General features: G+C 43.7%; 1 protein-coding gene across 1 annotated transcript in view; it reads right to left on the bottom strand.

The window, feature by feature from the left end:
• baalc (BAALC, MAP3K1 and KLF4 binding) overlaps nt 1-23,614 on the bottom strand; it is a 30,112-nt gene extending 6,498 nt beyond the window's left edge. Inside the window, exon 1 of the mRNA XM_002931535.4 lies at nt 22,949-23,614. Within this exon, the coding sequence (XP_002931581.2) occupies nt 22,949-23,141 (193 nt within the window). The 5' untranslated portion in view covers nt 23,142-23,614. The remainder of the gene's footprint in view (nt 1-22,948) is intronic.
• Between the last annotated feature and the right edge of the window lie 2,270 nt (nt 23,615-25,884).

Here is a 25,884-nt window from a genome sequence, read left to right as displayed (position 1 = left end):
GCCCTCTACCACGTAGGTCGGAAAAATTCCGGCCCTCGGTACCACAGAAGTTGGACAGCACTGGTATATAGTATACTGTACCTGTAATCACTGGAGGGTGCTTATGTATAGGGATGTAGCGAACCTCAAAAAAAAAGTTCGCAAACCCGTTCGCGAACTAACGCCAAAAAGTGCGAAAGTTCGCGAACTTTGCGAACCCCTTAGACTTCAATGGGAAGGCAAACTTTAAAACCTAGAAAACTGATTTTAAAGTTGTTTAAAGGGTGCCACGACCTGGACGGTGGCATGCAGGAGGGGGATCAAGGGCAAAAACTTCTCTGAAAAATACTTTGTTGACACAGCGTTGCGTAAAACCGCAAAGGCAGCTGGCAGACCTAGCGGAAATACGCGGCGTTTTTTGCTATTTCGCACTATTAGCACCATGGAAACGGGATTTGCTAAAAAACGCCATGTGTGGCTTGTGCGGCGTTTTTAGGCCGAGAAAAAACGCAGCGAACAGTTCGCTACATCTCTACTTATGTATTATGGGCTGTGGATACTGTAAGAACAAGCATGGCTGCTCCCAGCAATAGGAAGAAACACAGAAATGTAAAGAAAATCATGCTCCCTGTGCACAATAACCTATACCGATATACAGATTTAGTGAACTTTTACAGCAAAATAACGCAAATCTGCATTGTTTCTTCAAATTGTACATCAGGCACACTGCTTGCTGGTCCCTTTATACTCTCCTTGTCTATAGGCAGTTGACACTGTTGTGCCATGCTAGGAATTTGTTGATTAGATAAACAGAGAATGACGAGGTGTAAGTCTGTGACTCTGGCTCTGCTTTATTAAAGAATTCTGCTCTCTGTGATAAACCTTCTGACCCTGTATCAGAATCCATTTGCAGAAATGGCGAGGCACGGCTGGCAATTTAATGTGCTGCAATGGCAAGCGTAACAGCATAAGTGACAGCCATGGTGCAGCAGGAACCCAAAATAAAGCTGCATAAACAAACCTGGGCCCAGCGCCGGATTTAAAATCCGAGCGCCTGGAGGCCACCCAACGCAGCCGCCCCCCCGCGCATGCGCAACTCGCCCAGAGCACGCATGCGCAACTCACCCCCCCCCAGCGCACGCATGCGCATTTTTGCGGGCGCCGATATGAACACATACGGAGCAGCGGGGAGAGGTCCCCGCTGCTCCGTATGGGAGCAGAACTTTGGTGCGGCGGGGCGGCATGCCGCCCCTAAATGTTTGCCGCCCTAGGCCCGGGCCTTTGTGGCCTCGCCACAAATCCGGGCCTGCCTGGGCCTACAGCTCTTATTCTATCAGGCATCATCCTTGCTCATGTTGTGGTGCAGTTGTGAGAAGTAATATCATTTATGTTAAGTATTGTTATTTATAATTGGTTGCTAGGGGGAATCCCCCCCAGGGGAAGGTTATATAAGGGAAAGATCAGGAGGTAACTTCTTTTTTGGTTGATATGAAGATAAGAGGAATGACGCTGGAAAGCCTAAGGCCTGCCACCTCAGAGAGGTACTAGAGAGAAGCATTAGATAGGTTAGTTAGTGGTAGGTGTGATGACCAGGTACACGGGTGTAGCAGAACTAGAAAACCCCACATGGAGATCTTAGATAGCAGGGTAGAGCTTTATTCATGGCTGCTCTCTCCACACAGTGTGTCCCTCCCCTTCACTTCCACTTCCTGTATCCCAAGCTTTCCCATTACTCCAGCCAGTGCTAAGCTGCTAATGCAAATTAAAATAAACAGGTATCATTCATGCAGGGAGGAATGGAACAACATTACAGCAGGCAGTGGTGTGACTATAGAGAAAGCAGACCCAGCCTGAGCCACAGGATCATAGCTTTAGAGAATCCCCCCTCCCCATTGCTCGCCCACATGAGAGCTAGCAGGGCAGGGAGGGGGGACACGAGGGGTTGGCTCATGGGGAACAGGAGGGGTGGGTAGTGCATGCATCACAAACCAGACTTCTCTGAATATATTTTTTTTTGGGGGGGGGGGGGGGCGGTGCGGTCTAGGTACACCAATGGTGGTAGGGTAGTTTGGCGGAGCTCGTTGTAGGTGTAGGTTGTGTAGTCGAGCAGCTGAGTGAGGAGAGAGAAAGGGACCAGTGTCCTGGTTGTACCTCCACAGATTAGGGACCCAGAGGAGAGGGGCTAGGGCCTGGGAACTCAAGGCAGTGTAGACCCCCAGTGCTGAAACTTTGTTAAGGTGTCCGGCAGCCCTGACTTAGAGAGCAGGTAGGGAAGGTAGGGATTTCTAATTTTGGTTAAGAGACATTGGGGAAGATTGTGTGACAAGAGAACTTCCTGAGTTCAACTGAAACTCGTGTGTTGTTACTACAATCACCCAGGGAGTAATGTGGGACTGAAGTAAAGCCGAGGTATACGGGGAGCAACTCGACACCACGTTACAGAGTGACACCCAGCAAATGCCCCTGACTGTATGTGAGGGACAGTGGGCAACTACCTATTGCCTCCTACTGACTCACATGGGAAAAGTTACGTTTTTCAGCCCAAATATCAGAGCTCATTTTTACAGGAATAGGGTAAAGTACTGAAAATCTGAATTATTTAATTCAAATTGAGTCTATGGGAGATGACCTTCGCATAATTTGGAACTTTCTGGATAACAGGTTTCCGGATAAGGGATTCCATATCTGTACAAGGTACCGTTTTCTTATTACAGAGAAAAAAGAAAATCATTTTTAGAAATGTGGATAATTTGATTAAAATGGAGTCTGTGGGAAATGGCCTTCCCTTCTGGATAAAGGGTTTTCTGGATAAGGAATCTCATCCCTGTATAACATTATTTCTCTAATGTCTATGAAGATTTTCATTCATCCAGGAACGTCTTCAATGATTACCAAACAAGTCCAGTTGCTTTAAATTTATTTATACTAGATATTATTTCTCTATAGAACTGTAAACACCAGTAACTGAGAAACATATAGATTTCTTTTACTTTTTACTTTAGGTGAATCTTGCTCTTTCTCACTATTCCCTTATTTGTTTTAACCGGTTACACATTTTTGAACACAAATAATTCCTAAAACCACTGTAAGTTGACAAGAATATATTTTCTGAAAAACATAGGGAAAAACCAAGTGACCAGGAGCGTGGGGGGGAGGGACTGTGAGTTTATACACTACCCATAATGTGAGATATATCTTTTTATTCCAAACCAAACATCTATTTAACACAAAGCCACCAGGGAAAAGATAATTGCAAACTGTAGCTAATGTTGCATATTCATTGAGCAGAGAGATGCTGAACTCAGCCTCCCAGACAAGTGATCCTATCAGTAGCTGCGCACAACATGGGCAATTAAGCCTGATCAGATAAAATTACAGACCGAAATTAGACATTATCAATATTTCTGCTGAGCCTTTAAGCCAGAGAAAGAACTGCATCATGGGAGATCAGCGCTCATCACATGTCACGGTTCCCAGTTACCTGTAACCAGTAACCCAGTTACCTGCCTGCTGTACCCACTAAGGTACCATACATATCAGTAACGTGTATTTTCTAATTATTATATATATTTATATATTATAAATAGTAAAATAAAATAAGAAAAGGTTTGTATAGTTGGCGTTTTAATGATCTGTCCTTCAGACAAACAAGGCAGGTTCCCCTGAGGGACTGAATTGTCAACTAAAACCTTTTTTGATTTTTTGTCACCATTTATTAAGTCCCATGAGTGCTCCAATTATTTTTGTCTATTCAAGATTACTCTCATGGTAGCACCATAGCCATTACATTTGATTGACACTGAGTGCAGCATAACTATGCTTTATATATATATATATATAGCAGTAAATATTTCACGACTGGCACACACCCTGTAAAATTATCACAAGTTTATTGCGAACATATTGTATAAAAAATCCGACGTCCTGTTGAAGACCAAAACATCTGATTTTTTATACAATATGTTCGCAATAAACTTGTGATAATTTTACAGGGTGTGCTGGTCATGAAATATTTACTGCTAAATAATCTATTTTGGTTGTGCACCCCACAAGATAAAAATTTCTTGCATTAGAGTGCAGACACTGCAAGGATTGATATATATAATATATATACTGTATATATATATATGTTCTGTGCATATGTGGCTGTACATAATCTATAACAAGAGTAACTAAGGGGCAAGGGGCCCAACAGACCTCTCCCTACTATACCTGCTATCCCACAGCCCCAGTCCCTTCCCAGAGGCTATTATCCCCCCACTGCTACTATAGGCACCATCTCTCCCTACTATACCTGCTATCCCACAGCCACAGTCCCTTCCCAAATACTTTTATCCACCCACTGCTACTATAGGCACCATCTCTCCCTACTATACCTGCTATTCCACAGCCACAGTCCCTTCCCAGAGGCTATTATCCCCCCACTGCTACTATAGGCACCATCTCTCCCTACTATACCTGCTATCCCAAAGCCACAGTCCCTTCCCAGATGCTATTATCCCCCACTGCTACTATAGGCACCATCTCTCCCTACTATACCTGCTATCCCACAGCCCCAGTCCCTTCCCAGAGGCTATTATCCCACTGCTACTATAGGCACCATCTCTCCCTACTATACCTGCTATCCCACAGCCCCAGTCCCTTCCCAGAGGCTATTATCCCACTGCTACTATAGGCACCATCTCTCCCTACTATACCTGCTATCCCACAGCCCCAGTCCTTGCCCAGAGGCTATTATCCCACTGCTTCTATCGGCACCATCTTTTCCTGATATACCCACAGCTACCTTCCCTTGCCAGACAGGCATAGTTCATGATAAACCTTTCAGCACAGCTGTTAATACTAGCCTCAGAAAAATAACTGGACTGGCACAACATTTATTACTTATTAAATACCACGAGAAAGTCATCTTTTTGAAACAAGCTATACAGGGACCCCCTACAAGTATTTCATATAAAATGCCATTATATTTAATATAGAGCTATGATCTGCTTCTGCCCCCCAGCCCTTGTGTTTAGGAATGGGACTTTAGACAGAGGACAGGCAGATTCTACTCAATCCATTGCCCTAGGTGTTTTGGGGGGGGCATTGTTAGTATACATTTTAAAAAGGCAAATACATTTCAAAGAAGAATACAACTACATCATACAAAACATCTGTAGGCACTGACAGCTACATGCTATCGGGGCTCATTTAATAAATTACAGCCGTGCTGTTGCCAGTAGCAACTAATTACCAATTAATTTTAATCAGTCTACTACACAAGAATTGAGAAATTGTTCCAGATGCACATGTAGTATAGAAACATTCGAAACATGCAACCGTGTTCTGTGAGCTAAATCTAAAACATTGCTCTAAAATAAAAGCTTCTGTTCATTGGGATTCGTGGAATTTGCATACAATTATCATTATTTCAACAGATGACTAATTTAACATTCCAGCATTTTAAAAGGCTGCCATTTAATGAGCTATATTGCAGTATGCTAAGCTAAAAACAGCTCAGACGAGGGGATTTAAGGTACAGAAGGTTTGTTTTAAAGGGACAGTGTTCCCCCTGTTCAACTCAAGTTCAATAATAGCATCTATATCCCTAACCAGTCTTCAGCTTTCAGAGGGTGCAGGTTATTGGGGAGCAGGGATATAAACCATTAGCTTTGCCAAACTACTGTCCACGTTTACTTCCTGCCTACTATTTTCCCTGGCCGCTGTTGGAACCATATAGCGCTACCGACTAGCTTTGGTCATAAATTAACCCTGTTGTATAGTCTTCCCGACAGAAGCATACCAAGAATTCGCTGGGCCCCCCTGCATGAAAATCTATAGAGGGGCCCAGTTAAGTCATGAACGCCCTCTACAAATATTAATCAGCAGATGTGTATAACTTCGGCAAGGAGAGCACCTATAGAGGAAGAGGAAATCCAGGCCCCCCTGTCCCCTGGGCCTTGGGGTCTGCTTTCTCCATAGTTACCCACTGCCTCCCAAACTAGAGAAACTATACTTGCAATAATCCCACTAACAGCCGGCCCAGTACTGTACCCACATCTGATGGGCCAAGGCTTGTCTCCACTACACTAAATCTCGGGGCTCCATTCAACTAAATTGTCAGGGACCCCTGTGATGGCTGTAGTAGCCCCTTTGTACTATCAGCCGGGACCCAGATATTGCCTTGCCTGTCTGGGAGCAGAAGGGTAATAGGAAGCTGATATATGGATGTTAAACTACTGACATACAGTAAATTTTGGCACATCAAACAACAGAGTTTGAAATACATTTTTAGAATAGAATTTGCTTATTTAACACAATCCCATTTATTCAGCACTTGTTATTTATCCTGAATGTACGTCTGGCTGTGTCTTGTTTTACTGAGTGTTTTGCAACAAAGCTGGCATTTATATCCAGCGCAGTAACAAGACTGTGCCATCTGCTCTGCACAAACGAGGAGAAGCAATTCCATGGCACGTGTATAGGAATGCATTGCTTTGATCTGATTGCTTTGTTTAAATTGATACTGTTTCTTTACATTTAAATACAGGTTTCTCACATTAATAGGCAATGAAACAATAGATAGAGAAAGGGCTGTTTGTCCCTTTAGCAAGTAAAGGTGGCCATACACGCTAAGATCCGCTCGCTTGGCGAGATCGCAAAGCGAGCAGATCTTCTCCCAATATCCCCACCTACGGGTGGGCGATATCAGGCTAATTCAGCCTAATTCGGTCATTTTGCCCTGTGGCCAAACAATCGAATTAGAACGTGGGGTATAGGCACAGTTGGTTCGGGAACCTCATCAATGAGCCAATGTGGTCCCTGATCCAACTAAATTCTTAAACCTGCCTGATCGATACCTGGCCGATTTCAGGCCATCAATACAGGGAAATGTTGTGAGTCCCCAAGAACCTGATAAAAGACTTCATTCCCTTGGGAATGAAGATGAATGTCTCTTCCCGAATGATAAGATTTATTATTGAGTTATGGTGAGTGTGGTGGTTTCTTATTATTTAAACCAGAGACTTTCACATTCCCCGTTACAGGCAGTATATTGGGGGTATGTTTGCTGGGCACTGGCAAGAGATTCTTTCATCCTTAGCCCCCAAAACAGTATCATGCTGCCATAATTCTTCTATTTATTCACTTCCATTATCTCCTGTGGATGCTCTGCTCGGTTCAGTGGTGTCAATAAAAAACTAAAGGGCCCCACGGCAAATGCTTTAGGGTTCCAAAAAGCACAAACTGTTTCACAGGAGCGTTTTAAATTGTGCATCAGTTAGGAACCTCCCCCCCCCATGTCTTCCATATTTGTGAGCCCCCTAGTAATCACTGAATCTGCTACCTATGTGCTTGTCAGTGATTGTAATCCTCCTACAGTTGCTCTCTTACAATCAGTTGCCAATCAGAACTATTCAACAGATGCTCACAATTAGTTCTGCGCTTGTTGTCTGTGCCTAGACAGGAGCCTACATTCACTATACTGTATATATATATATATATATATATATATATATATATGATCATATTTCATTTCCTGCTGCTTCTGTGTGGCCTTTAGAACAGAATAATTAAGGATGTGGTCTGTACTGGGACCTATGTTTTGGGCTGATATTAAAAAACAGGTCCCCACAGGCCTAATAAAAAGTACTAGTCTATGGCAGTTTACAGTAGCATTTGCAAGAACTTCCAAACTGCCAGTCTCGGCCTGCCTATAGGACAATTAAGTCACATAGAAATGACCCTTTGTCATTGGGCGCAGATTTGTTGCTGTATGTAGCTGCAGTCACGGCCCCAGTAATCAGGGCCTATAAGAATATGCTAATATCAAGCAAAATGCCTATTTTGTTCCCAAATGACATTCAGTTGAGTTCTAAGCATATAAATGTATAAATGCAGGCAGAGGAGATCAGTACAAATCAAACCATGAAGGACATGAAAGCTGTTGCTTGGTATTAGAGAGTTCTGAGAGTCCTGTAGATGAAAACAAGCAGACAGAGGAACTTGACTTGAAAGGACGTCTGGGAAATGTGATAACTACATGGCAGCTCTGTGATACAGTAATCAGGCGTATGGATAGGGCACCAAGTACGGAACCTACATCCGACAGATGCAGCATCTCACTGCTTGGAAATTAGCTGTATCAGGAGTTACCATCTTTGTGCTGTCATCTGAGGATATAGCAAGTAACTCCCAGCATCCTTAACTGACCCCTTTAGGAATATCAGATCCCAATCAAATGATAAGAAAAAGGAGCTTCTACAAAGTCTTACAAAGGTAATTATCAAGAACCGCTATTAAATCTCCCGATTACTACAATTTTTAATCAATGTTCTAAGCAAGTATGGGATACCATAAAGGGACAGAAACAAACACCCTCAGGCCTGGGGTGCCAAATGTGCAACTGGGTACAGTTGTAGCTAGTAAATAACCATCTAGGGCTGGCACCGGTATTACAAATTTACTGGCAAAATACTTGCTGGTAAATTTGTAATACCCTATAAATCCCCCCATTTTTTCAACTTCTCCGCCTTTACAGTCACATGCCCACCTCTGCCCCGCCCATTTACCACCCACTCCACCCATTTGCCAATCACATTCACTGCCCATTTTCCCACCACTTACATCATAGCCCCAGCTCCCAAATGACGCCATGATCCCCCACTAGGATTTCATAAATGCTGGTATTAAAAGGAAAAAGGTGGCAACCCTACCCCCAGTATGTCCCTATATTGGTTTGACAATTTGGTCAGTAGGGTCACTATTTAATTGGCTTCTGCCAATTATATATCATTATATATCAACTCTTACAAAATACATAAAAACAATAACAAGGACAGTTGTACATGTCCCAGAATCCCACTGGGAACAGCCTCTGGGGAAATGGATGGACATCTTTATTTTGGGCATGTGAGGATGGCCCTGGGGGTCCGAACCTGTGGAAGGACTGAATATTAGGGTGACTCGTAATTTACAGTCCCTGGAATTATGGGAGAGTGACAATTATGACCATTACAGATGTAAACTTTTTATATTATGTAAAAAAGAAATGTAGATTAAGCTATAAAATGGCAACAAGCAAGTCAGTTTGGCTATTCTAATTATGTGAGTTGCAGTCTGGGTACTAGGTTCGATTCCAGCCAGGGCACTAATTGCAACGAGTTTGTATGTTCTCCAGATGTCTTGGTTGGTTTCCCCCGGGTATTCCAGTTTCCTCCCACATTCCAAAAAACACACAGGCAGGTTCATTGGCTCCTGATAAAACAAACCCTAGTGTGTGTGATAGGGATAAGGCTGTAAGAGAGACCAATACTAATGGCAAAGTGCTTCAGAATATGCTGGCATTGTATGAATATAAGATAATAATAACACACATTATAGAGGGAGAATAGAACCACGAACATCTTACCTCTCCCCTGCTTCTGTTTCTGCCTGCCCCCTCTGTTCATCTCGCTAGATTCCCTTTTTCCCAGTTCACTACAGCAGCATCTGGCCCCTATAACCCCACTCACTGATGTCTTTAAAGCTTTGAAAAGCTGCGGCTCTTAGCGCAGACCCAGCACTCTCTCTCGGCACCTTTAAGACCCATCTCACGTACAGGCCTCATTGACAAAGGCAGAAAAGCAGAAAAACAGAATAGACGGCCCAACGTGCCATTGAGTGCCATGTTTCCTTCACAATGCAGCATTTACAGAAGCTGAGATGTACATGGCAAGCATTTCCCTCTGTGCACATACAAATAATTCCATGCCTGTGTGAGATTCTGAGGTTCTGTACTGAATTTACTTGTAATTGTGTTGTTATTGGTTCTGAATAATGCTCTAACTGGAATCTACACATGCAACACAAACTGTACTTTATTCAAAAAAGATGGAGGCTGAGCAATTCTGTGCCCCCTCTTCTTTTCTTGTTTATTAGAAGGGGCTACAACTTCCCAACATGCATTAAACCTTCACAATTCTCAGAGGGTCATTTGTAAATGTTATTGAAATCAGTGTCTGTCTGGATGTTTATATGCTCTGAGCAGTTGGCTCTGACTCCTGAAGCAATGTAGCCCAAGCCAGCTAATTAACAGACCTAGTGGAGAGCTGACTTCTGCTATATTATTTCAAGAGTAAGAACCACAGAACAGAAAGGGATAAACAAACACTGTTGCAGTTACATTCACAAATAATTTTGAAGAAACCTTCAAATGTGTTACACCGACAACTCTCCCCCTGCTCTGTGCAAAATATGTGATATATTTGCCTAGGACTTATATCAGAACCAATGATAGATCCAGAAGCACCTCTGCCATGACATATTTGTTGATTTATTTCAGGTCCAGCTGCTTCCCGTGGCCCTTATCTCAGGGATAAGCATTCCTAATGCCACTCTGATAACGGTTGCTGGTAGTGATGGCGCACTGTATTGATTCAGCTCAGTTAATGGGCTTGGATTGATCCTGCCTAAAACTCCAATGAGAAATAATATTGCAGACAAACTTGCAGCTGGGCCCAACTTATTTCCTATTAAAGAGGAACTAAAATGCCATTTTGCTACATTTTTCCCCAAACACTACCTTTATAAGTTCTTCCAAACCACACACTAGGAATGATTAAACTGCTAAATTCTTCCTTCTGTTTCTCTACAGCTGCTGCGGAGCCACAGCATAAACTCCCAGCGTGCCTTCCTAAAACATACCTCCCAACATTTGAAAAATGAAAAGAGGGACAAAAAGATTTGGCGCGCGTGGCAATTTTTTTGACCACGCCCCCTTTTGTGGCCACGCCCCAATTACCACACCCCATTTTTTAAAAAAATACTCCTTTTATATAGATCAGTGCTGTCCAACTGGCGGCCCGCAACCCCCCTCTGTGTGGCCCCCCACCTGTCTGGCTGCTTTGATGGCTTACCGTTGAGCAAGCATTAAATGGTATCAGTACTGAGATTAACTGGCCCCCTGCATGGTTCTCACCTCAGATTCAGGCTGTAATCCCTCTGTATTGTTTAAAAATGTAATCCCCTGTGTTTTTCACACCTTTTAATCTCTGTATTGTCCACCCCCTGCAGTGTTCACACCTCAGGCTCAGGCAGTAATCACCCACATTGTTCACTTCTTCACACCTCAGACATAGGTACTGTAGGCAGAGTATGGCACACACAGGCAGCATAGGTCAGGGAGGGTATGGCACACACAGGAAGGGTAGGGCAGGCAGAGTATGGCACACACAGTCAGGGTAGGGCAGGCAGAGTATGGCACACACAGTCAGGGTAGGGCAGGCAGAGTATGGCACACACAGGCAGGGTAGGGCAGGCAGAGTATGGCACACACAGGAAGGGTAGGGCAGGCAGAGTATGGCACATACAGGCAGGGTAGGGCAGGCAGAGTATGGCACATACAGGCAGGGTAGGGCAGGCAGAGTATGGCACACAGAGGCAGCATAGGACAGGCAGAGTGCTGCCTGTGTGTGCCATACTCTGCTTGCCCTATGCTGCTTGTGGGAGGTGAACCTGGCAGGGGTTTGTTGTGGGAGTTTGTTAGCAGTTGGAAATAGCCATTAAATGGTCCCTAAGGTGTGTAATTATGTACTGGGGGTTGCTCTGCTATCCACAGGGGAGGAGGAGGCATATGGAATTTAAGGGTATATCTTAATATGACATAATTCTTTCACATATGAATGACAGTTGATATCCCCACAGTAAGGACCAAGCATTTGGGATTTTGCTGTGCTACCACCATTGTGATAAATGGTGCAATGCGGGACATTCATGGAACTATCCGGGACAGCGGGACGCGCCATAAAAAGCGGGACTGTCCCGCGAAAAGCGGGACAGTTGGGGGGTATGCTAAAATAGGGTAGAGAAAATAGAGTAAACAATAGGGTAGAAAAGACTGTTTATTGGGCCTCCCACTGGCCCAATAAACAGTGACTATGGCACCTTACAGCAGCCCCTCTGGCATTTGCCAGAACCCACAGATTGCCAGTCCAGTCCAGGCCATGCCCCAGTTAATGACTAGCTAATTGTTTTTTGTTAGGCATAGATCTGCAGTGAAATTCCATGTTTCACTATTGACAAATTTTTGTGCAAAACCATGGCAAAATTTTGCAGTATAAAAAAGGACATGAATAAAACTCCCAATAATACAGGCACAAATGACCATTATTGGAACTAAATCTGCATGGCACATAGGTGTTATGTTTCCCCGACCGTATGCTGCTATACATTCAGCAAGTAACCATTGCCATTGTTGTTTAGGGCTGACACCTTTTCCAACCAATAACATGGAGGCAGAGAGGTGGGGCCTAAAAATGGGCAGAGCTATGATGCAAAGAGGGCGGAGCTGCTAAGCTGTCAGGAAAACTGGAGGGAACTGCAGGGTGGGATGTAATGGGCAGGATGGAGGGGAAGTAGGGGAGGGATGGAGATGGAGTAGAGGCGGAATTCAGGAGGGACCAAGAAGGAATATTATTGATTAAATATTAACCGGCAAGTACATTGCTGGAAAATTTGTAATACCGGCCCCAGTCCTGGCTGGTATCTTGTAAGTTAGGCTGGTGCAATACCTGCCAGGTGGCAACCCTAGCCCTATTAGTAACACTGGTATTAAGTATCATACTGGCTGGCTTGGTAAAATACAGGCTAGTTGGCAACCCTATTATATAGGGGCATTTACAAATGTACCAGCAAGCGTAGTTGCTGCCGAATCAGCGCAATGCAGAGCACATAGTAACTCAAATGCAATCTATTTGCAGTCAGTGCTGTTCCATGACTTGCACTTATTATAAGTGTCCCTGATTTTTTAAACAATCCCATAAATATTACAATATTTTATGCACAGAGTGTCCTTGGCCCTCCACAATATATATATATCTTGGCTTCACTGTGTTTCACCTTCTGCGTCCCTGCGGTTTGACACAGCTGCCTCAAGCAATATATTATAAGCTGTATTTATTAAGAGGCAAGTGCAGAATATTAATATTTTCCCCACAAATAAAGAGTTCTCGGTAATGCTGGGCTGCAGTCATGTAAACAAGTACTCCTCTGGCTCTGTCTCTATCTCAATTTATTTTACATTTCTTTCCATATTGGTGTCATGGCCTCCCCTTGGCAGGATTCATACATCTCATTTTCATTATGTGCTGCTCCATGTCACACACAGATGTCCCTTAATAACCCCGGGCTGCTAGCAAGTGACTGGGGAGTTTGGCGGGACTGTAGATTTAACCATTAAAGCCAAGTGATCAGAATCATGTGTCTGTGAAACAGCTTTTATTAGGGCACATCAATCTGACTATTGTCCCCTGCCAGTATAGCGCTGGGCAATGATTTTCATGCACTGGTATTTAATTGATTTAGAAGGTGGCATTAAAATAAATGTCACCCCTAAAAGCAGTATTAGTGGTTTCTGCCCTTTGCCATGAATAAAGCGGGTTCAACTGGGCGTCAGTTACAGACAGGAGGAGTATGGGACTATGCAGACTGTAGGGCCCTTGTGGCCCTTAGCGCTCTTGCAATTGCGCCTCCCAAGGTCAAAAATGACTCTTTATGTGTAAGCCACATGGACCAGCAAGCTTTCAGGCATGTGTCAGGCATGTGCAGCATAAGAGCAAACTGCCGGACCTCTGTGCCTGCTGGTCTCTCCGCCATGATCATTGCCCAACCTTGTGTCTGTACTGCTTAAACCTGCTAGAGCCATTCCTATCATAGGTACTAGTTATCCTGCTGTCTCTGCTTAACCTAACCCTTGACTGGGGCTGTGGGATAGCAGGTATAGTAGGGAGAGATGGTGCCTATAGTAGCAGTGGGGGGGATAATAGCCTCTGGGAAGGGACTGGGGCTGTGGGATAGCAGGTATAGTAGGGAGAGATGGTGCCTATAGTAGCAGTGGGGGGATAATAGCCTCTGGGAAGGGACTGGGGCTGTGGGATAGCAGGTATAGTAGGGAGAGATGGTGCCTATAGTAGCAGTGGGGGGATAATAGCCTCTGGGAAGGGACTGTAGCTGTGGGATAGCAGGTATAGTAGGGAGAGATTGTGCCTATAGTAGCAGTGGGGGGATAATAGCCTCTGGGAAGGGACTGTGGCTGAGGGATAGCAGGTATAGTAGGGAGAGATGGTGCCTATAGTAGCAGTGGGATAATAGCCTCTGGGAAGGGACTGGGGCTGTGGGATAGCAGGTATAGTAGGGAGAGATGGTGCCTATAGTAGCAGTGGGGATAATAGCCTCTGGGAAGGGACTGGGGCTGTGGGATAGCAGGTATAGTAGGGAGAGATGGTGCCTATAGTAGCAGTGGGGGGATAATAGCCTCTGGGAAGGGACTGGGGCTGTGGGATAGCAGGTATAGTAGGGAGAGATGGTGCCTATAGTAGCAGTGGGGGGATAATAGCCTCTGGGAAGGGACTGTAGCTGTGGGATAGCAGCTAGCAGTGTACCATCCCCCACTTACAGAACTTTTATACACCACCTCTTAAAATTTTGCTCCAGAGCTTACATTTTCCCCTGTGAAATCTATTTGTCTCTGTTTTTCATGATCAAATGAATGCGCAAACCAGGATCTTTAGCAAGGTCAATATCAGGTCTTATCAGGTGAAGCCCATGGCTCCAGTAATGCCTACTTGTGTCTGCCAGGGAATGTGCCTGAAATAAAACACAAAAGAAAAGCTCTGCAAAGCTTGAATTACAGTGAGCCGCGTCATGGAGAAATTCCCAAGGCCTCCTGCCTGCTCGACCTGACTAGAATAAAGAGCAGCCCTACGTGTCATTATGAACAGCAGCTTGGGATTCTGCCCCTTTGTCTTCTGGCAATTCTAACACTAGGAGAGAAAAATAAGATGGAATCTCAGCAGCCATATCGGAAACAACCGCCCAGATGTAGAACAGAGAAACAAATCTTTAGAATGTTGTTTTCTGTATTTATTTGTTAGGGTTTGTATTTTTAAGACCTCCAACCTCTATTATTAAATTATGACTTCTCACAAAATATTCCCTTTGAGCCACTAAAGAAAATAATGGATCCATACAGCTTAGTTAGAATCAAGCACAAGGTACAAGCACAATTGGCTTATTTTCAGATAAAAATGAGAAAAGCTATAAAGTGACCACAGGGTCTGCTTCCTTTATAGCCCAGTATAGCCACTGGGCATTGGTGAAACTCGCAAGCAGACATCAGTTAATTGTGTTGCATTGTGGCATTGTGGGAAATTACTTGGTCAGCCGTTTACAATTAGATCTCCACATTAATATAATATTTCCAAGGACATATGAAAGTATCCTATGAAAGACCATTGATGTTTTTTTGGACAGCTTGACCCTGGATGCATGTGTTGTTTAAATGAGAGCAAAGGGGGCACTTAAAGCTCTTGCCCAATGTATCTACCTATGTGGCTGGTCAAATCAAGATGACCCAATCATATGGCTCCTGGACCAAGGGATCTGCAGATCTGAAATGAGAGGGTTGCATTCACTGCCCTTGGCTGATGGGGTTTGTAGTCTGCCCAACTGGTAGCCAAGTGAGCCCCAATATAATATCAGTCAGTTTGATCATCATTTTGGTCCTGACAGAGACTTTACACAGACTTATTGTTAAACAAATTTAGCTCAGCATCTAGGGATGCCCAGAAGCCTTGGAAAATACACTACATAGGCCAACTATCCATTCCTATTGCCCTACAGGGAAGATACAATTTCCTTTCCAAATAAACTGGCTGATGAAAAGTCAGGGATTGGGCACATGCTTTCTCTAACCCTAAAACCATCCTTATTGTGAAATCGTGCAGAAAACAAACCATCAGCCAATCTGTGCATTGTGACCTATCTTGTGCCGTTGAGCTACATTATTTCTGTCAAGGAACAATTATTTCATATAAACAGTGTCAGACTGGCCCACCAGGATACCAGGACAACTCCCGGTGGGCCCAGGTGTCAGTGGGCCCTCCTGCTCCTGACCATTTGGCCTACTTGAAGGTCATTTGCTATTTCTGAATGGGAAAGAGGAGAAATAGATGAAAGGATAGATGCTAGAATGTAAATAAAAGAGACTAGCAGAATAAAGAGAGAGTGAGGAAAGGAGGAAAGATAGTTTGAGGAGTGGGCCTAGGGTCTCAGGTTTTCTGGTGGGTCCCTGGGGTCCTAGTCTGACACTGCATATAAACAGTATTTTCTTTCATTCTGCTGCTGACCTCACCCATCATTGTGATATCAGTCGAAGGGGGTATTGACTGGCAATGGGTCTCTTTAGAGGCTGGTGATAGGCAGTGATTCTGGAGCAAACAGGCAAAATGAATCCTTAGATTGCTAATCAGGTAAGCGGCCTGGAAAATGCATTTATCAGAAATAATTTGTTTAGGGTTATTAAATTGGCATCTTTTTAAAAACAAGCTCATGTTAGGAAGCAAATAAGGGAATAAAGAAATTTGTATTACTGAGGATTCTTACAGGAGAATGGAACGTAAAGTGTATAAATATTTTCAGGCCATGCAAGCCATCAAAATACAGATTTGTAATGAGGGATAAAGGGGTTTAGCAATCTATGAATTCATTAATAAAAGTGAGCATTGCATTTATTTTAAAGAATGCAAGAAGCAGATGTAAACTCTGGGCTTTCCTTCTCATTCTGGAAAAAAAACTAAATAGGGTGATACAATATATAATGCCTCTAATCCAGGGATTCCCAACCATTTTTACTTGTGAGCCACAATAAAAATAGTGTTAGTGAGCCAGACACGCATGAAAATAATTATTTGGGGATGCCAAATAAGGCCTGTGATTGGCTATTTGGTAGCCCCATGGGGACTGTTGGCCTACAGTATGTCTGCTTGGAGTAAAACTGTGTCTCTGGGCCAGAAATGTAAAAATGGGCTCCTACTTTGAGGGCTCTGGGAGCAACATTAAAGGGGGTGGTGAGCAGCATCTTGCTTACAAGCCAGTGTTTAGGGATCGCTGCTCTAATCCATACCAGTTTGAGGTCCAGGTGCCCATTGATGGTGAAGACCTATGCCTCCAAATGAATCCATCTAAGATGTTTCAAATTATTCTGTGTTCAGAAAAATAAATTTACATTTTGCTTTAACTACTGGTAACAGCGCTGGTCCAGACACATAGGGTTTGGCCACAGTTAAGGCTCTCTTAGCCCACACAATTTTTACATGATGCCTTCCTTATACCCAAAGCTCATCCAATCCAACCCATTGTTGAATACACAGCTCACTCACACATTCGGTTTTGGCTTAGAATGACATATAAGTTTCATAAGCTTCTATGTAAGTCCCAGACACCCTCAGAGAATGCTTTTCAATCTAACACAGAGCATTTAAATAATACCCCCATTCACACATTCTGCTGTAAGAATCAAAGGTATGTATGTGAGGATTGCTAAGGAAATTCAGAAGCCACACAAGTATGCCAGGAAGCCAGTGTGCAAGGTGCATAAATGATGGATTATGGTCTTTTGTTGCAATTTGCCTTCCTGTTTTATGTATTAACTCAAAACATTACCACTGTATTACTGGACTTTGTAGAAATCCAAAAAATAGGAAAAAAAGCTTCAGCAGGTTTGCTGCAAAACATTTATTGTGGGTAGTGGTAACACAACATGTTTCGGGTCAATACCCTTTATCAAGTGTATTACTGGACTTGTACTGGTGTCCCTCTATCATGATTTGCAGCAATGCTTAAGTACCCGTGGTGCCCTCAGGGCTTGATGAACCTGTCTCTTAAGGTCAAACAGTTGGACAGGATTAGAATAAACATGGTTATGAGCACGCACAAGCTCGGCTCTTATTTTTTAGCTCCATACATCATTAATGCCTCGACTAATCAGACTGACGGTTGCATGAAAAGCGACACGCAGATATATTTCACCAGTTATAAGCAGGATGAAAGTAAATGACACTAAGAGCACAGCACAAGCAAAGGGAAATATTCACGTAATGAGGAAAGGAATCCTTGCGCTGGGCATTTCCTGCAGGTATGTATTTGCTCTTGTGGGATATCTGAAGACTGAACGCAATGCGCATTGGTAATATGTCAAGCTTTATATCCAGCATTCACTGGGTTTGGCTTATTCATCATCATTATAATTATTATTCACATTGATTTATAAAGCACCAACATATCCCGCAGCGCTGTACAATAAGTGGGTTTCATACATTGGACATACAGAGTAACATATAAAGCAATCAGTAACCGATACAAGAGGTAAAGAGAGCCCTGCCCAAAAGAGCTTACGATCTACAAGACCTGCAATACACCTTCCAAGGGGTAAAAAGAGCCAGTTACCAGACAGTACTGACCAACTTAAACATGTCACTTTGGGTCAAAGAGTTTGAGATCAATAAATCCAGAAATTGTTTTATATGGAAAACAATGCAAAAGCTCTAAGAAAAAAAAAAGGCACAGTACAATATATCACTAAATATAAAATATTTCTCAGCTTTTATTAACAGAGTCTTCAGAACTCTAGTCCCCCCTCCCTCTATTGTATTTATAGTAGCAGGGCCTCTGCATTCTAAAGGCAGTTTCAATATGTGTTTTCTAGAGGCTGGCCCTTTTATTAAATATTTATAAGCAGGTACCTTTGCGTTCTGCTTTCTAGTAACTGGTCCTCTTGTTAAATATTTACCAGCATGGCCCTCAGATTTATGATATCTAGGGGCCAGCCCTCTTGTTAAATATTCAGCAGCAGGTCCCTCTGATTTCTAGTAACTGGTCCTATCATTAAGGATTCATCAGAATGACCCTTGGATTTATGTTCTATAGGAGCTGACCCTTGTTTTAAATTAGGGATGCACCAAACCCACATTTTTGGGTTTGGACGAACCCCCGAACCCACCCTGATGGATTTGGTGCATCCCTACATTAAATATTTGTCAGCGAAGCCCTCTGATTCCTAACTAGAACAGGGCCATCTGATCTCTTCTTTTTAGGGCCACAAATTCTTATTATTTATAAACATGACCCTAAGATCTCTGCTAGAATACCATTAGTTACTAGTAAAACAAATGGATCCTTGACCAAATCAAGCCTGACTTTCCTCTTGAAGCATAAATAACCAAAGACAGAAGCTATTTTGGAGATTTTATGACAAAGCCCAATTTATTAAAAAAAAGACAATTATGGGCAGAAAAAAGAAAGTGGATAACCGGCAGCAACAAGATGAGTAAATGAATTGATAACTATCATGAATAAGCCATTGAGAAAGCCCAACAATAAGACAGAACATTCTGGAGAAACACTAGGAGCTGGATAATAATAGCCGGGGTCCCTATCATAAAATGTACACATTATTAAAAAATAACATTTGTATTTCGCCTGAAAATAATATATAATGTTGGCAGAGTAGTTTTATAAAAGAAAAAAATAAATAACAAATATTGATTGAATGTTGTATACTGCAGTTTATTTCTGCTCGCATAAGCTGTAGCATATAGGGAAGGGATCCCCAACTTTGTTACCCATAAGCCACACTCAAATGTAAAAAGACTTGGGGAGCAACACAAGCATGAAAAATGTTCATGAGGTGCCAAATAAGGGCTGTGATTGGCTATGTGGTTGCCCCTATGTGGACTGGCAGCCTATAGAAGACTCTGTTTCGCAGTACTCATGGTTTTTATGCAACTAAAACTTGCCTCCAAGGCAGAAATTAAAAAATAAGCACCTGCTTTGAGGCCACTGGGAGCAACATCCAAGGGGTTGGGGAGCAACATGTTGCCCCCGAGCCACTGGTTGGGGATCCCTGCTATAGGGTATTGGGGAAATAATTAAAATTTTAGGATAAGGCTCCAAATGACTCTTATTTTAACACTGACACCAGATTAGAATTGTAAGGAATTCTAGCTTTCAGTCGAACGCTAGCTATAATGGATAGCAGAAATAATCATGAATAGAATTTGACAGGTTGTTGACAGAACCTAGTATTTTTTTCAGCCAATCATTTTAAAGTGGTGTAGGCTGAAACCAATCAAAAGATCCCATCTGTTGGCAGAGATGAAGTGAGAGGCATATATTGTCTTTCTTTATTCAAACACAGACACATATTAAAAAGCCTCAGGGAAGAGAGTAAAATGGGGATAAGAGAAGGAAATACACATAGGCGCAGTGTGGATAATGGCAAAGCTAATGAATTATTTGGAGGTATTTATTGCAGGCAATAAGAGCATGATATTTCCTAACAATATAGCCATATTTCTGTCTGATCACTTCTCTGGTTCCACTGGTAAAGGCTCCGCTGTTTTTGTGAGATTGGCAGCTGTCTAGAAGTTCTAAATATTTCCTACCAAGCAGCAGAATGAATGTAACATAGGAAAATAGCATTTTAATGATTTTCCCAGATCTTTTCCTACAAGCAAACCCAGATCACTGTTGGCCATGATACAATGGAAGACTCGGTATCAATATTTGAAAGATATAATACATTGTGTGTTTACTGTTTGCCCCAATATGTCTCTGGATTCTGTAAGGCTATTTAAAATGACCGGATTGCCCTGGAAAAAGGTCTCTAGAAACAAAATGCTGAAGTCTCACTGGTAGCAATGACTACATTCGTTAGCATGTGGTGGAATGCACTTCCATACAAGGTAACAGGGTACAAACCATGAGCTGAGCTTTAGTACTGCCCCTGCAGTTTGGGTCAATAAATAAGAATTATGTAATATTTTGATAAAGGGGCTAAAGAACCCAATTATAGATATAAATAGACAGCTCGCTGTGTGAAAAAAAGTGGTAGCTTTGGTAGTCAGAACTCAGATGTAAGGGGCCACATTTAGAAGTTAACCTTCTTCGGTTTATGTTGTGATGGAATTATCTCAGATGGGGCACCAGGGCAGAGAGTTCCACACAGTTTGGCTCTATCAGAGTTGAAATATGTCATCAATATAATAGCACAATCTATTTATTACCACTAGTGCTGTTCCTTGAGTCTATAAGTGGTTCTCCAACTGAGACTAACAGCACTGCAAATCCCAATCACTTGTATAAATATATATACACTCAGAAGGCAGGTTGTATGTATACAATAAGCCTCCATGCTTGACTGTCATACAGGACAATAACTCCAACACATTCCAAATCATATCAAAAGGAATCCTGATTCCTGACCCTCCTTAAGTCTATACTGTCACCTGGATGCATATGTGGTTCCCTGGAGTGGTCTGCGCAGTTGCATCTGATTTTACCCCACTGACAGACCAACTACATTGAGATTTTATTCTGTAATGTGAACATTCCCTAAATCAGGGACTCCTAGCGTTTTTCTCAAGGGACCCAGAGAAAGTCAGGGAATTCCCTTAATGACCCAAAAATTGACACTTAAGGGCTTATTTACAAACCAAAACACAGTGGGCAAAGTACAAATTCCATGGAATCACGGCCACATTTAGGCACACTTAAGCTTTATTCATCAGACTGGGTGGGAAAGGCATCAAAATGTGCAATGATTGCGTCCACTTTTAGGTGAAACTACTTGCAGCTGCAATAGTAAATGAGCCCTTTAGTCAGTGGTGTAACTAGTGTGAGCAGAGCCCCCCAGCAAAACAATCTTTGGAGTGGCCCAGCACACAGAGCTCCCTACCAGGCCCACTGATTGCTCATTTCTAACCCCCCACCAGCCCGATTCTCACCCCCTGCTGGCATCTTCTTCAACCTGTATCTTCCCTCGCACAGAGCGGCTGGGGTGGAGCGAGTTTTTTACTGCTGTAGAAGAAGCAGACCCCACTGTCCCGGCCCCGTGCAGCCATGGGTTCTGTTTCCTCTATAGTTACGCTACTGCCTTTAGTATATATATTTCTGACTAAAAGGGATCAAGTAGACCCACCCTGGACCATTGGTTATGAATGATAAACAAACATTAACCAGGGGTCCTGGCAGTGGCACCAAATTATTTTACCCAACCATAGCATGGATTCCCCTGAGAACTGCCCTACTCCCCTGTACCAATGCTGTAAATACAGACTTGCCTTCCAATAGACTATGGGAACAACAAGGAATGTATCGGCTACAATGCACATGTTCAATAGCCACCAGAGAGCAGAGGACTGGAAGTCAAGTTGCCAGTTATAGGAGCCCCAGCCCCACTGCACAACTCTGCATGCATTTCAGCATTAGTATTGGGGAGCCGGCCATTCTGGGGGTGACCTCGCTATAGTTGGGGAGAGAGAAGGGATTTAGTACCATCTGGATGGCAGAAGTGCTGCATATTTATCAGTTCACACCCTTCAACGTCTTTATCAGTTAAATCCATTTTATACCTACTACAGCAATATGACTCACTCGCCAAGCAGAACATATGCCTGCTGGAACCAGACCAATCGAAAATCATTTAACAGAGGTTTTTGCCAAAATTAAAGTGTAACTTTTCTAACAGCAGCCATTCCATACTCTTGTGTTGCATAACTAAGGTACGCAGAGGTAGTCAAACATATTCAGGTATAATCACCAAGGGGTACAATGGGTATACATTATCCGGAGAAGGGATGTCAACCTTGAGACCCTCAAGTTTTTGTTTAACTACAACTTTCAGCATCTCTGACAGCCTCTGTCTATCAGTGGTGCCTTGTTATTAAATGGGCGTGATGGGAGTTAAAGTTCTTTAACTACAGGAGGGCTGCCATGGTGATCAAGATTAATAATGGGAAGGATGTCCAGTTTAAAGAGAGAGCTCACAGGTTGAACATCAGTCATCTTAATAACAAATCCTAATCATTCAGGGGGTCACAGATGAACAAATATTATTGCTTGTAAAGGTAAACAAGTTGGCACACACAGTATGAGTTCCACCTCTGGCCAATTCCCAGTTATTGTCTATAGAAAGGCAGTTGAATGGTACAGTTGGCAGGTGTATCATGATGATGAAGAAGAGATGAATGTGGAAGTGATGTTGTCTAATGAAGTTGGTTGACCACATTGACCTGGACATTTTGGACCCAACAGAACAGTTAAGAAGACATGGATTTGTGGGATAAGTAAGGATGATTGGATGAGCATAGGTTGCCATTGTGACTTGTCTCACCAGGATGGATAGAACCTCTCTTGTCTCGCATTCCAGATTCTGTTGTACCATGTTCCTCCTGACAGGGGTGTCCCAAGCCAACCTGGGGGTTCTCAGTGTCCGTACTAGTCAGCCAAGTAGACTCTGTCTCTCTAGTCCAGCTTTCATAGTAACGGGGCTCAATGGCATCAGCCCTGCTCCCCCCACAGCCCATAGTCTCCTCTCTGATACAGCAGCTGTGTGGATCAAGGCACTCCTGGAGTCGAATTAATATGAAATGAGGGAGGGATCAGGATTCAGACCAGACCCCCTAGAAGAAGAGGGCTGGATGCACAGAAGGTAACACAGATCTCAATAGAATCAGAATCCTGGGCACATGTTGAGTGCAAGCAGCCAGGCTGGAAGGTCCCCCCTCAAGAATGCCTGGATGGAGAAGCAAAAGCTGCTGCTGTATTACTGCTGGTCTTCCTGCAGATTCCCTAGCAATGATGATTCCATCCCCTGCACAGCCCTAAATATTCCCAGCTTGCCCCCATGCCCAGGTTTGTCCCAGGGAAGCTGCCCCCATCTGTGTGTGCCGGAGAGGTGGGCTAGGGCTCAGCACACACTGCTGACGTCTGTGAGCGACCTGGGATCCTGTGCTGTGTGCATGGCAATGATGCAGCAGCCGCAGCTCTTTGTGCTGGAGTCACAGTGCCTATCGAGAGGGAGGGAGGGGCGGCTGGGAGCTCCCTGTGCTGTGAGGGGCTGACATGCTCCTGCCAGGGGCTTTTCTGCACATTCATTAGTGCACGTGGGAAGGATGCGGCTGCTGCTGCAGGGATCTCACCCTCCTATTATCACATTCCATGTTGGCCAGAGTACCTCATGGTATTATTATTTTATTATTAACATTTATTTATAAAGCACCAACATATTCCGCAGCGCTGGTAATGTTGAATGACCGCATAAGAGGGCTCACTTACACACTCAAATGCAAAGCATTAACAACACTGAGGGCACATTAACACAATTCAGAAAGGTACTTGTGCCCCAACGTGCAACTTGCGACAAACACCCCTTAAGCCCGCTCTGATGAATTATACGCACCCACTAGGTATCTAGATCTCCTCTAGGCACCGGACCTAAATACGCTCCCAGATGCGTGACATCATCCTCAATGTGACATCACTTCCGGCTGAGTGATGTCACACTGGCCCCAGCACATAGCAAACCCCCTACCCAGCTCCGGCACTGGATTTCAGCAGAAGCTCAACGGGCGGGGGGTTATTTTCAATTATCTTTTTTAAAAAGAAAATCTTTTATATAGGCACCCCAGGGCTATCCCCAAAAGCTGTCGCCCCAGGCACAGGACCTCGGGTGCCTATATATAAATATGGCCCTGCAGCTGATGCTAGGAGACCCTGGAATTCTGCTCAGTCCAAACATGTTGGTTTTCAGTTGATGCAACTGATATCACCAAGGGATACGGCAAATGAATTGGATGCAAATGCCATTTTTAATGCGTTTTTTATACCATTACATATCAACTTTAATAGTCACTTAGGTAAACTTGCAATGATCTTAGTGCATTAAGCACATGTTGTCACAGATGCAACAATTACGTTGAAATTCTGGGAAAGAATGCTGCATTAAGGGTAAAAACATGCCTCTGAATTTAGTACATTGCGCATGGGCCCATGTCCAAAAGGTGGGCTTCCTTCTGATAGACACTCACCCATTGTCACTATATATATAGTACATTAAGATATTCTGAGCATTAAGCTACAAAGAAATGCCCTCCTTTCAGATGCCAGAGGGGTATAAACAGGTGCAAATTAGGGGTCTCCCCAGTCGCCACACTTTGTGGGGTTCAGTATAGCAGTAGCTGCGTTCTGAGGTAAATCAGTTTCCTTGTACCCCACAGCAATATTTCTTCTATGAAGGGACCAGCGTCAGACTGAGTGCCCCAGTCCCTCTGGGGACTGACCCAGGGGTCCCCATGCCTATTCAGGATCCCTTCCACCCACTCACGCCCTGCCAGCCCCTCCCCCCGTGTGCACCTAGACTTACTTTGCCATGATAGGGGGCTGGAAGGCAGCAGGGGAGCCACAGTACAGGGATCGGGTCTGAGTCGGCAGGACCCACTGGGATTTTTTTTCCATTGTCCTACTGGCCCAGTCTAACCCTGGAATGGACAGAAGCTGTGTGATAACTATAATTGTACCCTACCTTATTCACTGCATGGAGCCCCTCAAGGAGGTCAGCTTCTCACATTGGGAACCTATAGTATATCCAATGAAGAACATAATTCTCTGGCCAGTGGAGCAGAGGGCAAAGTTGAGCTGCCACATCAAACCTTTAAAACTGGACAGATACTAAAAGCCAGTGTCGGACTGGCCCACCAGGATACCAGGAAACTTCCCGGTGGGCCCAGGTGTAAGTGTGCCCTCCTGCTCCTGACCTGATTTGGCCTGTTTCCTGGTCATTCCCTATTTCTGAATGGGAAGAAAGCGGAGAAATAGATGGAAGAATAGATGCTAGCATGTAAATAAAAGAGACTAGGAGAATGAAGAGATTGGGTGAGGAAAGGCCTAGGGACTAAGGTTTTCTGGTGGGCCCCTGGGTTCCCAGTCTGACACTGCTAAAAGCCACACCTGCAACTGTCTATATCTCCCCCAGGAGGCTTCCAGGTTGTTCTTGTGCTGTTTAGAAATGAGATTTGATTCATTCCTATTATTAACATCTTCTATCCGAGCATCAAGTAAACTGCGGGGAGCATAGAGCAGAATGAAATTTAATAGGAAAAGCCAGTGGGCACCGTGCCCGTTGTGCAGGGAAGTGCATAGCACAGACTGGCAGGTCTACTGAGAACATATTTGCAATAACCGCTATTGACATGCTAATGCAATGCATTCTTTCTCTTCTCTTAATAGATAATAAGTACATTATCCCCACTGCATAAAATGGATAAACAA

Source organism: Xenopus tropicalis, chromosome 6 (genome assembly GCF_000004195.4).
Source record: "Xenopus tropicalis strain Nigerian chromosome 6, UCB_Xtro_10.0, whole genome shotgun sequence".
NCBI classification, from domain to species: Eukaryota; Metazoa; Chordata; class Amphibia; order Anura; family Pipidae; genus Xenopus; species Xenopus tropicalis.
Note: the sequence above shows the minus strand (reverse complement) of the source record. Positions and strands in the feature narration are given on the sequence as shown.